The sequence below is a fragment of the Nerophis ophidion genome, linkage group LG17 (assembly GCF_033978795.1).
Source record: "Nerophis ophidion isolate RoL-2023_Sa linkage group LG17, RoL_Noph_v1.0, whole genome shotgun sequence".
Classification (NCBI taxonomy): domain Eukaryota; kingdom Metazoa; phylum Chordata; class Actinopteri; order Syngnathiformes; family Syngnathidae; genus Nerophis; species Nerophis ophidion.
The window spans coordinates 51,955,038-51,971,092 of NC_084627.1; the positions used below are offsets into that span (position 1 = coordinate 51,955,038).

Consider the following 16,055-nt stretch of genomic DNA (forward strand, 5'->3'; position numbering starts at 1 on the left):
TCATGTATATATTACATGTTATTATGAATGTTACTAGATACTACATATATACTTACATCATGTATATATTACATGTTATTATGAATGTTACTACATTACATATATACTTACATCATGTATATATTACATGTTATTATGAATGTTACTACATTACATATATACTTACATCATGTATATATTACATGTTATTATGAATGTTACTACATTACATATATACTTACATCATGTATATATTACATGTTATTATGAATGTTACTAGATACTACATATATACTTACATCATGTATATATTACATGTTATTATGAATGTTACTACATTACATATATACTTACATCATGTATATATTACATGTTATTATGAATGTTACTACATTACATATATACTTACATCATGTATATATTACATGTTATTATGAATGTTACTAGATACTACATATATACTTACATCATGTATATATTACATGTTATTATGAATGTTACTACATTACATATATACTTACATCATGTATATATTACATGTTATTATGAATGTTACTACATTACATATATACTTACATCATGTATATATTACATGTTATTATGAATGTTACTAGATACTACATATATACTTACATCATGTATATATTACATGTTATTATGAATGTTACTACATTACATATATACTTACATCATGTATATATTACATGTTATTATGAATTTTACTACATGACATATATAATTACATCATGTATATATTACATGTTATTATGAATGTTACTACATTACATATATACTTACATCATGTATATATTACATGTTATTATGAATGTTACTAGATACTACATATATACTTACATCATGTATATATTACATGTTATTATGAATGTTACTACATTACATATATACTTACATCATGTATATATTACATGTTATTATGAATGTTACTACATTACATATATACTTACATCATGTATATATTACATGTTATTATGAATGTTACTAGATACTACATATATACTTACATCATGTATATATTACATGTTATTATGAATGTTACTACATTACATATATACTTACATCATGTATATATTACATGTTATTATGAATGTTACTACATGACATATATAATTACATCATGTATATATTACATGTTATTATGAATGTTACTACATTACATATATACTTACATCATGTATATATTACATGTTATTATGAATGTTACTAGATACTACATATATACTTACATCATGTATATATTACATGTTATTATGAATGTTACTACATTACATATATACTTACATCATGTATATATTACATGTTATTATGAATGTTACTACATTACATATATACTTACATCATGTATATATTACATGTTATTATGAATGTTACTAGATACTACATATATACTTACATCATGTATATATTACATGTTATTATGAATGTTACTACATGACATATATAATTACATCATGTATATATTACATGTTATTATGAATGTTACTACATTACATATATACTTACATCATGTATATATTACATGTTATTATGAATGTTACTACATTACATATATACTTACATCATGTATATATTACATGTTATTATGAATGTTACTAGATACTACATATATACTTACATCATGTATATATTACATGTTATTATGAATGTTACTACATTACATATATACTTACATCATGTATATATTACATGTTATTATGAATGTTACTAGATACTACATATATACTTACATCATGTATATATTACATGTTATTATGAATGTTACTACATTACATATATACTTACATCATGTATATATTACATGTTATTATGAATGTTACTACATGACATATATAATTACATCATGTATATATTACATGTTATTATGAATGTTACTACATTACATATATACTTACATCATGTATATATTACATGTTATTATGAATGTTACTACATTACATATATACTTACATCATGTATATATTACATGTTATTATGAATGTTACTAGATACTACATATATACTTACATCATGTATATATTACATGTTATTATGAATGTTACTAGATACTACATATATACTTACATCATGTATATATTACATGTTATTATGAATGTTACTACATGACATATATACTTACATCATGTATATATTACATGTTATTATGAATGTTACTACATTACATATATACTTACATCATGTATATATTACATGTTATTATGAATGTTACTACATTACATATATACTTACATCATGTATATATTACATGTTATTATGAATGTTACTAGATACTACATATATACTTACATCATGTATATATTACATGTTATTATGAATGTTACTAGATACTACATATATACTTACATCATGTATATATTACATGTTATTATGAATGTTACTAGATACTACATATATACTTACATCATGTATATATTACATGTTATTATGAATGTTACTACATTACATATATACTTACATCATGTATATATTACATGTTATTATGAATGTTACTACATTACATATATACTTACATCATGTATATATTACATGTTATTATGAATGTTACTACATTACATATATACTTACATCATGTATATATTACATGTTATTATGAATGTTACTAGATACTACATATATACTTACATCATGTATATATTACATGTTATTATGAATGTTACTAGATACTACATATATACTTACATCATGTATATATTACATGTTATTATGAATGTTACTACATGACATATATACTTACATCATGTATATATTACATGTTATTATGAATGTTACTACATGACATATATACTTACATCATGTATATATTACATGTTATTATGAATGTTACTACATGACATATATACTTACATCATGTATATATTACATGTTATTATGAATGTTACTACATTACATATATACTTACATCATGTATATATTACATGTTATTATGAATGTTACTACATTACATATATACTTACATCATGTATATATTACATGTTATTATGAATGTTACTACATTACATATATACTTACATCATGTATATATTACATGTTATTATGAATGTTACTACATTACATATATACTTACATCATGTATATATTACATGTTATTATGAATGTTACTACATTACATATATACTTACATCATGTATATACAGCTCTAATAGAGGTGTTTGGAAGTTTTTTTCAGGGTTCTATAGGCAGAACTGAACGGCTCCATTGTAAGCAGACTTTTGATTGCATGTATTTATTTTCTTAGAGTGCATAAAACAAAAAATCTGTCGTCATTATGATTTTGAACGATAAGCAAAAATGTTTATCAGGATCCTTATTCCTTGTACTTTGTAAGCACTTTGAATTTGAACAGTTGATTACCATATTCATGCATTATTTAACTTCTATGCTTAATCCATTCCATAATTTAATTCCACCTACTGATATGCTTAAGGTCTTAAGTATTGTGCATGCATACCAATGTTTTAGGTCAAATGTGGGCTAAAAATTATATTTCCCCATTGTGTTGAGAAGAATTGTACAATATTGGGTAGCCGGTATTATGTATGCATGTATTATTCTAACAGACCTCTTCTGTAACACGGTTAGCGAACAAAGAGTACTTTTGCAGTTTTGTCCCCATATTTTTACACAATAACTCAGATGTGGTAACACAAGCGAGCAGTAAAGCAGTTTTTCAACCTTTCAACATTTTTTTCATTGAAAAAAATCCCGAGGCACACCACCAGCAGAAAACATTACAACATTTTAAACTCAGCAGCTGATATAAAAAGTCGTTGTCGTCATTTTCGGATATGAATTCAAACCAAAACCTTCACTATAGCTATAACCATAACCTGGCACATAACACTGTGACTTATTTGGAGTTTTTGGGTGTTTTCCTGTGTGTAGTGTTGTAGTTCTTGTCCTGCGTTCTTATTTTGGTGTTGATTGTCATGTCATGTACGGATGTACCTTGTGGACGCCGTCTGCTCCACACGCTGTAAGTCTTTGCTGTCGTCCAGCATTCTGTCTTTGTTTACTTTGCAACCAGTTCAGTTCTAGCTTCATTCATAGCCATCCCTAAGCTTCAATGCCTTTCCTTAGTGACACTCACCTTTTGTTAATTTTTGGTTTAAGCATTAGGTACCTTTTTACCTGCAAACCATCGTTGTCGTTCCCGACATCTACAAAGCAATTAGCTACCTGCTGCCTCCTACTGATATGGAAGAGTATTACACGGTTACTCTGCCGGGCTCGAGACAGCACAGACACTCAACAACGGCACATTTGCGGATTATATTTACTAGTTTGCAAAAAATATCTTTAACCCAATTGGGTGAAATTACATAATCTCCCACAGAACACCAGACTGTATCTCACGGTACACGAGTGTGCCGCGGCACATTGGTTGATAAACACTGATTGGTATTTATTATTTCGGAACTCTTGTCTTGTTCTCTATATTGTACAGTATTTTGTATTTCTATAGTGTTTTGTATATTGTACAGGATTGCTTATTATTTGTATTGGATAGTAGTCTGTTTATTTCAATTGTTAGTTTCTCCTTTAATACCTCTTGTGCCCACCATGTTTGTTCCCACTACCACAGTCCTTAATCTCGTTATATGCAAATGTAATGACAATAAAGTCCATTCTATTCTATTCTAAACACTGCAGTAGAGAATATAGACTGATTTTTGGTCCAAAACATATTTTGCTGTTTTATGGTCGCTTTCTAAACAGATCAGTTTCATGCAAGTGACGGTGCAAATTCAAACATGATGCCACTTGATTATTATGAATGTCTTGATCGTACTTTAGTTGTGTGACTTGTGTCGGTTTTCCTGAGTGCTCTTGTCTCCCGGTGGAGGTGGGCTGTACTTTGTGGGTTCAGCTAAATGGGCTGCACCAGAAAACTTAACACACCCCTTGTGATTTCTCCACAGTTCAACATCATGGCAACTGTTGTCTTCCTTTTCCTCTCCTGTCTCACTGTCTCGGTGCTGGAATCTGCTACAGACAAAGGTATGTTTTTCTTTCTCTTTGACTACTTTGCATTTGAAAAGATGTGCATGGTTCCCTTGTCTCACATAGTTTTCTTGGTCTGAGTAGGTGAATATTACCTACTAATACATTGACTTGTAATATGCTGCAAAACTATTTTAATCGGGAATATCAGCAAGCATTTGAGGGTTCAACAGTCGTGTGTTTGTGTTGAAAGATGTTGCGCAACTAAGTGCACAGCCTCCCACATGGACACAGCGCAGATTTCTAGGGAAGTGGCTTCCCAGGAATTCTGCAGAAGGCAGAGTACCCCGCTCTAACAATAACAAGCTGTGTAACTGTGTAGAGGCTCCTCTTTATAAGCACTCTCCCCTTCTGTGGCAGAGGAAGAGGCTTTGTTTTTTACTACATAGCTTGTTTTTTCCCCCCAAGCATAAATTAGGGCTCCATGGACCATTTATGTCCGGACATCCTGTTCTTCATCTGGTTATGTTAGACTGCCACTTAATAGCAGTGGTTAGGGTGGAGGATGTTTTCCCCTGTAAAGGTGGTAAATGTATTTTTTCTTTCATGCTTTCCAATGGTGATCCTACATTTATTATGTCAAAAGAAAAAAACAAATCTCTGATGCCACAGTTAAACCTTTACTGTTCAATACTGTGCAAAAGTGATATTATTACCTTGGATTTCCACCAGATATGTAATGGCTGTTGAACGGCTACGCCACACGACGTCGGCCTACTTTGTTGTCCATTAATACCCACCAGCGGGGTCTGATGGCACCGACTTAATTGGATTCGGGGAAAAGACGACAGCTTTTCTCCTGCAGAAAGACTACTTTATTTTTGTATTTGTAGAAAGCAACCAATAAGCAGCAACAGCCACGACTATGAGAAACCACCTTCCTGTCTGGTGTACTCACTTAGAGTTCTTATCCTTAACACAGTTAGTTTCCCACAAGGTTGACCAAAGAACCAATTGGGCTTTTATCATTAACGTGTTGCTCAATGTGACAGTCGCTCGCTGTCGTGCGGGTTCCAAGGACCAACAAGGGATGACATTCTGGCGAGCAGGTGTAGTCTTCTTTTATTTTTCAATAACAAAGTCTCCGCCGGGTTGCTTTCCAGCCTTGCCGTTCGAGCCCCAGCTTTTAAGCTTTGTGCGTCGTCTTCTTCCTCGAGCTCTTTGTCGCTCTCGCTCAGCATCCGCTTCTCGTTGACTCTGGTTTCTCTCTCTCTCTCTCTCGCCGAAGTTTACGGCTGCCGCCCTTTTACACAGTTTGAGAGGATTACTTAATTGTGTCCAGCTGGGCAATCCACACACCTGATAATAATTGCGCCATTGGTCCCGGCGTCCCCTCGCTGCTTGCTCGCTGTCCACGCCGCCTCGCCGCCATCTTGGAGCGGGCTCCGGTGTGCCCTGCCTCGCTGTCAGACTGCCGGCTCCGCCTCTCCATACTCAATAACCATAAGAGCAGTAGCAACAAACCTTTGGCGAGCTAGGCACAAACTCTTCTCATTGAACTCCAGCTAATCGTACCTGCTTCTGCCGCTGCACTGTCACTTCAGAGTAGGGCTGGACAATCAAATGGAATTTTAATCTTGATTTCGGCTTCTCACAAAAATAAAAATGATATGATCCACAGAACGTTATTAGGCCGCCCACCGAGCTTGTAACGGTAAAACAGATGAATTGAGCGTCTTGAGTGGACAAAAGACCACGTGTACTAGAAGTTTAGGATCTCACCACGGTTCCCTACTTCTTGTTGGACATAGCGCAAGTATGCTTAATCAGTAATCACTAAACTCAACAAAAAAAGTAAGGCATATCATTTCCGCATTAACGGAATCACAGGATTGTTCAATTAAAATGGAATCCGCTATAAAACGCAAAATACCATTGAACAAACACACTGTCCGTGCCCGGAAGGTCATTATCGGAGAATAAGAACGTTTTGTTGGAATTGTGCTGTTTGTTTTTGTTAGAGCCATTCCGGACATATTTACACATTTTTTATGTTTACATATCATGCTTTGTTTAAAGTAAATGTAATTATATAGTAGTAGATTGTATATTTGGTATTTTGCTATATTATTGGTATATGGTTTAAAATATCGTCTTTCACTTCCTATCAATGTAGTTGTGCTCTTTGAGTTTACTCTGTTTACACTAGGTGTCATAAAGTGGCAGCAACTGTCATAAAGTGGCAGCAACTGCTGTTAATGTGACAATGTTTTGTTTTGAAATGTCGAACAGGGCTTGGAGCAACAGCTGTTTTAACCGTGTTTCATCGTATATAAATTTAACTAAAGACGTCCTAGCGCCTCAATGACGTGTTTGCGCTAACATCATGTGTATTATATCTTGCTATTCTTGTTAGCGTTTGTCAGGATGAAAAAATTAACCCTGTCATTTTTTTATACTTTGGATCGGCATTCGCCTGTTGTCAATGCGGGATGCAGGAACGAACAGCTGATCAAAAGAAAACCACGCGTCCGAAACTTTATAGCCTGCCAAGGAAACAACAAAGAAAGGTTAGTTGCTGTTGCAGTTATCATAAGATTGGTAATGAAAGTTAAAAATAGCGTCAGACTTTTTGATTTCTTCTGGGGGCGACAATTTATTATATTACTTTCATTTGTTTTTCAAGTATAAAAAACAACCTTATTTTCAAAGTCCTGCCACTAAACACGGAAAAAATATGCAAAGTCTAACCTGTCATGACAGGTCACGATAAAATGTTGGCAATTGGGGTCACTGCTTGCAATTAAACTGTGATGTTGCGTCCTGTTGCCAACCCACTAGAGAGAAGCACTGTTCCATACGAGTAGTAATAACTTTGATTTGTAATAATAATAATAACTTAGATTTATATCGCGCTTTTCTAAACACTGAAAGCGCTCACAGAGAAGTGGGACTCAACATTCATTCACACCTGGTGGTGGTAAGCTACATCTGTAGCCACAGCTGCCCTGGGGTAGACTGACGGAAGCGTGGCTGCCAGTTTGCACCTACGGCCCCTCCGACCACCACCAATTATTCATTCATTTCATTCACCAGTGTGAGCGGCATCGGGGGCAAAGGGTGAAGTGTCCTGCCCAAGGACACAACGGCAGCGATTTTTTGGATGTCAATAGGTGGGAAGCGAACCTGCAACCCTCAGGTTTCTGGCCGGTCGCTCTACCCACTACGCCTTTCCACCATGTAGTCACTAAATAATAGGAAATTGACTATCTGAAATTGTTGTGTTTAGCTACTTTAAACCTAAGTAAAGTCCTACAGCATTCAACTAACTAATGATACTTGTTTACTGTAGCTTTTGCCATTTCTGATTGTGGGAAAACCGTTGTTCTCCTTAAACACAAAAAAGAACATACAGAAAACCGTGGGTTTCATTTACCATTGCGCCCCCACTGTAGTGAACGAATTGACTCCGAATGATTCAACCTGCGGAAATTTGAAATGGATGTACCTGCTGTTGGACAAAATGTTACAGCAGAAGGATGGGTCATCACTTCAAATAGTTTTCATTCCCCAGTAACTAAATATTTGAGTGCTTTGTGGAGTAAATAAGTGCTTTGAGCACCACTATTTCCATCATTGGGGAAGCAAGGCATTGATTCTCACTGGGATTTAGGCTTCTTAAGTGGAGAAATCATAATGCCACAACGAGAAGGGAACCAATGCAATTGTTTTTATTCAGCTGCAGGTTCCTTACATTTTATAGTTTATCAGATTAGTAAAATAAGAGCCGCAAGAGTAGGGATTGATAAGGGTTTTGTGGCTGAAAGGAAGAAAAGGTTTTCCTCTTAATGTGCTGAGGGGACGTCTGTGCACTCGGAGCTCACATGAAAGACAAAGGACAAAAAGTTCTACAATTATTAACAAAAGAAGGGTCAATTTTCATCACAAGTGTGAACTTGCCATAATCCCGCATGAGATTCTAATGCTATGATAAATTTAGACAAAAATATCAGAATTTCCTCAATATCATGGTATGGTCTTATAATTATAGCCGTAAAATATTTATTTTAAAATGTCTTTATTGTAAAGAAAAAAAAAGTTTTTTCCCTTAAACAGTCGTTTTTAAACAATATACATTTAGGGTGATTAAATCGGTTAACTGGATTCTTATTCCATTGTTTCAATTCATCCTTTAATGCGTGTAACTTATGAAAATTTAATACATTTTGTTTGCATTGTGTCTTTAAATATACAGACGTAGTTTCCACTCCACCACCGCAATTGTGCACGCAGGTGAGGGTGTCATGATCTGAAAGTCCCAAGTTTAAATCATAAATTATTTCTTATTTATTTATTTACAATTTATAATTTTTACATTTTTTTTATTTTTATTTTTTTAATCTGCCTTTCCTAATCCATTTTCTACGGCTTGTTACCCTCTGTGTCTCCTAGCCGCTGAAGGCAAATCATATTGTCAAAAAATGCATTTTCCCATCGATAACGTGACATCATCAAAAAGTTAGCATGCCCACAGCTAGCATGCGTCATGCGTGCAAAATCCGCTAAGTGTGAAATTAGCTAAAATTGTTATGTTGATGATAAAATGCTAGCATACTAATGTTAGCATGCTAACAGTTGAAATGCGCAAAGTACCAAGTTTACTAAATTAATGGATAGCGGCAGCCCAGAATGTAATGGAAGATGATAAAACATTAAACTCATCTGCAAATATTTTTATTTGTATAAAGTACCACAAGTTTGTCCTTTAAAATAACTATATTTTAAAAACAGTTTCCAAAAACAGGTCTGCCTAGGTGTGGTCTTTTATTTGTTGAATATGTTGTTATCAGGTGTGTACAATGATACAATTCACTAATAATGTGAGTTGTAAAAATGACCACTAGTTATTGCATTGCACAAAAAGCAGCAGTATCCTGGTCACTAAATCCCAAGAGAAAAAGTGCATTAGAACTCCACAAAACGTGAGGAAAGATATTAAGTCTCACCGGTATATGGATTCCTTTGATACCCTTCAGTGAATACAAGTATGGTGTAGATATATACATGTTTACAATTGTGGCTTCAGGAAGAGACATCCAATAACCATTAAATGGATATTGTCATCTGAGAAATGTGTTTTGAGGCTCCACCAAGTGTGAACAGATGTCAAGTCTTGTCTCATGTTCTCTGGCAGAGACTCCGCAAACAGAGTTTGATACGCAACAAAAGAATGCAGTCTTGCGAGTTTGCAGGTCGACACCATTTTAATGATGTCTTTTAAATGCGTAGCAGAAAGCAGTTCTTAATACAGTCCTACAATCCAAGTAAGCACATTATAAAAGTATTGCTTAACATACTGTTTCCTTTAATAGAAAACATTTGTTTGTATTTGCACTTGAATTCTTAGGCTGAAAAGTCTTAGCACTCATGTTGCCTTTGAGGTCTTTATGTTGATTGCATCTCGTGTACACCATCTTTTATTGTTTCAGCCGGGGATTTGATCAACATTTGAGCCTCAATCACTTACAATATATTAAATATTTTCGCTATCTGCATGATTTGTACGTACAAAATGACAACATTCTTGTTGTTATTTGTCTGCTCACAAATTCCGGGCCCCCTCGAGTATTTTTATATAGTTCAATGCTATAAATACAGTAAATAGGGCAATTAGAACAAGGCTGGGAGATGCAATACTTCAAATATGCTACTTTTACAGCAGTAAAAATTAGAGACGTTCCAATGAGGGTTTTATGCTGCCGAATCCGACACCGATCATCTATGAGTGAGATTGGCCAATACCACTATCTATACCGATCACATCTATTTTTTTTACATTCATTTATGATGAGTCCTATTGACAGTTTAATAATAAAGTTCAAGTACCAATGATTGTCACACACACACTAGATGTGGCGAAATTATTCTCTGCATTTGACCCATCACCCTTGATCACCCCCTGGGAGGTGAGGGGAGCAGTGAGCAGCAGCGGTGGCCGCGCCCGGGAATCACTTTTGGTGATTTAACCCCCAATTCCAACTCTTGATGCTCAGTTCCAAGCAGGGAGGTAATGGCTCCCATTTTTATAGTCTTTGGTATGACTCGGAACTCACAACCTACCGATCTCTCTAACCACTAGGCCAGTGGTTCTCCACCTTTTTTCAGTCATGTACCCCCTGTGAACTTTTTTTTAATTCAAGTACCCCCTAATCAGAGCAGAGCATTTTTGGTTGAATAAAAGAGATAAAGAAGTAAAATACAGCACTATGTCATCAGTTTCTGATTTATTAAATTGTATAACAGTGCAAAATATTGCTCATTTGTAGTGGTCTTTCTTCAACTATTTGGAAAAAAAGATATAAAAATAATTAAAAACTTGTTGAAAAATAAACAAGTGACTCAATGATAAATGCAGATTTCCACACATAGAAGTAATCATCAACTTAAAGTGTCCTCTTTGGGGATTGTAATAGAGATCCATCTGGATTCATCAACTTACTTCTAAACATTTCTTCACAAAAAAAGAAATCTTTAACATCAATATTTATGGAACATGTCCACAAAAAAATCTAGTTGTCAACACTGAATATTGCATTGTTGTATTTCTTTTCACACTTGATGAACTTACATTCATATTTTGTTGAAGTATTATTCAAAAATATATTTATAAAGGATTTTTGAATTGTTGCTATTTTTAGAATATTAAAAAAAAATCTCACATACCCCTTGGCATACCTTCAAGTACCCCCAGGGGTACGCGTACCCCCATTTGAGAACCACTGCACTAGGCCTCTGACTATGGTATATCAACACAATATTTAAACTAGCTCCTTGTTCTCTTTTATTACACACAATTGTTGGATAAAAACAAAAAAATGTGCACACAAACTAAAAAAAAACAACTAAATACTGCTATGTACTACTCTTAAATATTTTGGTTTTGACCTCAAAGTCCTTCTGTATTGAGAGATTATTCTCTAAATGTGTATACATTAAAAACAAAAACAACAACAAATTATTTTGAATAAATTAATATATATCCATCTAATCACTCTGGTATCGATCACATGCTGATACTAAACTTGGTATCACCACCACCAATTTATTTATCGATCTCCGCCCTCATACATGTTGTGTCCTGAATACAACTATGCTGACACACCAACAGTTGTTTTATTATCCTCTATCCAGACTATCTATCCTCTATTAGACTTTTAATAATGCTACTTCTTCATCTCCACAGCACTCACCACTGCAGTTTGTTGCCTGAACAAACAGACAAAATTACACTTTTAATAATGCTACTTCTTCATCTCCATAGCACTCACCACTGCAGTTTGTTGCCTGAACAAACAGACAAAATTTGACTTTTAATAATGCTACTTCTTCATCTCCACAGCACTCACCACTGCAGTTTGTTGCCTGAACAAACAGACAAAATTTGACTTTTAATAATGCTACTTCTTCCTCTCCGTAGCACTCACCACTGCAGTTTGTTGCCTGAACAAACAGACAAAATTTTACTTTTAATAATGCTACTTCTTCATCTCCATAGCACTCACCACTGCAGTTTGTTGCCTGAACAAACAGACAAAATTAGACTTTTAATAATGCTACTTCTTCATCTCCATAGCACTCACCACTGCAGTTTGTTGCCTGAACAAACAGACAAAATTTGACTTTTAATAATGCTACTTCTTCATCTCCACAGCACTCACCACTGCAGTTTGTTGCCTGAACAAACAGACAAAATTTGACTTTTAATAATGCTACTTCTTCATCTCCATAGCACTCACCACTGCAGTTTGTTGCCTGAACAAACAGACAAAATTTTACTTTTAATAATGCTACTTCTTCATCTCCATAGCACTCACCACTGCAGTTTGTTGCCTGAACAAACAGACAAAATTAGACTTTTAATAATGCTACTTCTTCATCTCCACAGCACTCACCACTGCAGTTTGTTGCCTGAACACACAGACAAAGTTAGACTTTTAATAATGCTACTTCTTCATCTCCACAGCACTCACCACTGCAGTTTGTTGCCTGAACAAACAGACAAAATTAGACTTTTAATAATGCTACTTCTTCATCTCCATAGCACTCACCACTGCAGTTTGTTGCCTGAACAAACAGACAAAATTAGACTTTTAATAATGCTACTTCTTCATCTCCATAGCACTCACCACTGCAGTTTGTTGCCTGAACAAACAGACAAAATTTGACTTTTAATAATGCTACTTCTTCATCTCCACAGCACTCACCACTGCAGTTTGTTGCCTGAACAAACAGACAAAATTAGACTTTTAATAATGCTACTTCTTCATCTCCATAGCACTCACCACTGCAGTTTGTTGCCTGAACAAACAGACAAAATTAGACTTTTAATAATGCTACTTCTTCATCTCCACAGCACTCACCACTGCAGTTTGTTGCCTGAACAAACAGACAAAATTAGACTTTTAATAATGCTACTTCTTCATCTCCATAGCACTCACCACTGCAGTTTGTTGCCTGAACAAACAGACAAAATTAGACTTTTAATAATGCTACTTCTTCATCTCCACAGCACTCACCACTGCAGTTTGTTGCCTGAACAAACAGACAAAGTTAGACTTTTAATAATGCTACTTCTTCATCTCCATAGCACTCACCACTGCAGTTTGTTGCCTGAACAAACAGACAAAGTTAGACTTTTAATAATGCTACTTCTTCATCTCCACAGCACTCACCACTGCAGTTTGTTGCCTGAACAAACAGACAAAATTAGACTTTTAATAATGCTACTTCTTCATCTCCACAGCACTCACCACTGCAGTTTGTTGCCTGAACAAACAGACAAAATTAGACTTTTAATAATGCTACTTCTTCATCTCCACAGCACTCACCACTGCAGTTAGTAAATAATACACTAAGTAATGCACTTCATTTGATGTAATGGAGTTCATTATTATTACATGAGTAGAACAGCTCCACACTTTGTGTGGATGTACACAATTTGCTGTTAGCTTGTTATCCTGGGAATTGAAAATAAATTCAGTGTCAGTCAAAGGGGATCTGCATTTGTGATTGGTATTGAAAGGCATTAATCAGCAATGGCGATCACATACTTTTTCATGAAAATCGGCCGATGTTTATCGGTGACCGATCGATCAGCGCATCCCTAATAACAAGGCGTAATTTTGATCCTAATGGTAGAGGGGTATTGTCCAGTGTTAATAGTTTCCCCTTCCAGCCAAGAGGTGCACTAACAAATAAGTCAGTGAATTTTCTCATTCGTCCATGTCGTTGTATTCTCAGGGAATTAATTGATCACAACTAGACTGTTCAGGTTGTCTGAAAATACTTTTACACTCATCTAAGCAGGCTTCATTGGTACATGCGCTCAAAGACTAGATAGGACAGTAGTTTTCGAGGCCCTAAGAGCAACATGTAATCATGGTTTGAGTGTAAGAATAAAGTAGTGAAAGATAAGTATACTTCCACCATTAGACTGAATGTCAACATTAACATGATTGCTTGTGTAAAAGTACAACTGCTTGTTTCTCAGCTGACCAATACTTAACCAATACTGTACCATGTTCATCTCAATTAATTACAGTCTGTATTTACATGCTGATCATTAAATTGGTGTTATTTTCTGCAGAATGTTACTCTCTGTACTGACCGGTAATTTTCATAATTTCTTTAAAAGTGAGAAAAGATGCAAGTAAACAGTTGGAAAAAACACAATAACCAATGGGTGTTAATCTGATCTTTAATCAAGCCAACATAGTTGAAATAAGGTGTGTAATAAAAAGTTGGTTGCATCCAAATTTAATAGAATAATTAATATTTCTGATGTGCATGTCAACTTAGTGAATGTTCCACTGATAGGACCTCAAGGCCTGCAGTCAGGTCTTTGCGTTTCAGGCTACCATAAATGTTTGGAGACTCTGGAAGGACGCTGGGAGTAAATGGAGAAAATGCAGGCAAGCATTAGCATAAAATGCAGGCACCACGTACAAAGGCCTAAACAGATAACAATCAAATCAACCTTTGCTATTTAGCACATGTTCACTACTTCAACCCCTGTTGATGCAAAGGTGGTGTAATCTGATGCAAAGGTGGTGTAATAGCCACAGGCATGGTGTACATAACTGAGGATCATTGATTTTTCTCTAAATCTTGAGCTCAGCCTATTTCCAAGAAGTCGTTTATCATATAGTAAACTGATTTATTTTTACCCTCTGACACCACTTCCCTGAATCATTGGGACCTGGCAGATGTATCAATCATCTGTCCCGCCGCCTCGCAGATCTTCTTTTCATACTTCTCAGCACTCTGCCTGCCCAGACTAGTGTTATTGTTCTGCTTTGAAATGTTGGCCTTGGCTAAATGATTGCTGCTGCTTTCACAGAAATGTAAATAGAAGAGGCTGTCTGTATTTTAATTTACTTGGTCAAACCTTTGCAATTATACCCAACACCAACATTTTTCAGCTGTATGGATAGAACATGTGTGTATTTTGCTCTAAAGACGGGTCCGTGCCTGGAAACCAAACAATTACAATGAACTCTACCAATTGTATGCTTATTTTCAATCTGTCCTTATAATTTTGACCCTGTGTAAATAAGACACAATTTAAAATAAATTCAAAGTTATGTCTCAGATTTTTGTTTTTAAAAATCATTGAAGATGTACGATGTATAATAATCTCACCCTAAAGTCTAAAATCCATATTGCGATGTATAGTGCAGCTTCCTTCAATAAGGATTTATATTACAATATATTTTTGGCATATAAATGATAATAGAACTATTTCAAAACGGGTTACAATTCCCCCTAATTTGTCTGCTGATGTACAGTATGTGGTGATATATTGCGTCATTTCCAGTTGTATTTTTTTCCTCAGAACTAGTATAAATCCACTTGCTAATTGACTGTTAATATCTGCTTACTTTCTGTTGTAACACAGTCAAGAATATTTAGCAGGTATTCTTCTATTGTTTGTATGCTTCACATTAGTATGGGTCCATTACCAGGTAGTTACATGGGCAGTATTGGTCATAGCGATGCTGATACTGATGTTTAACATTTTCAAGATCGTTGAATGATTGAAGCAGCTGGGATCGTCTAAA

General features: G+C 34.7%; 1 protein-coding gene across 2 annotated transcripts in view; it reads left to right on the top strand.

Moving 5' to 3' along the window:
* The window catches only part of LOC133536542 (growth hormone receptor-like), an 82,447-nt gene that overhangs the window by 42,911 nt on the left and 23,481 nt on the right, over nucleotides 1-16,055 (top strand). For both annotated transcript variants that reach the window (XM_061877170.1, XM_061877171.1), the window contains exon 2: nucleotides 4,914-4,992. In XM_061877170.1, coding sequence (XP_061733154.1) covers nucleotides 4,923-4,992 — 70 coding nt within the window. In that variant the 5' untranslated portion in view covers nucleotides 4,914-4,922. The remainder of the gene's footprint in view (nucleotides 1-4,913; nucleotides 4,993-16,055) is intronic.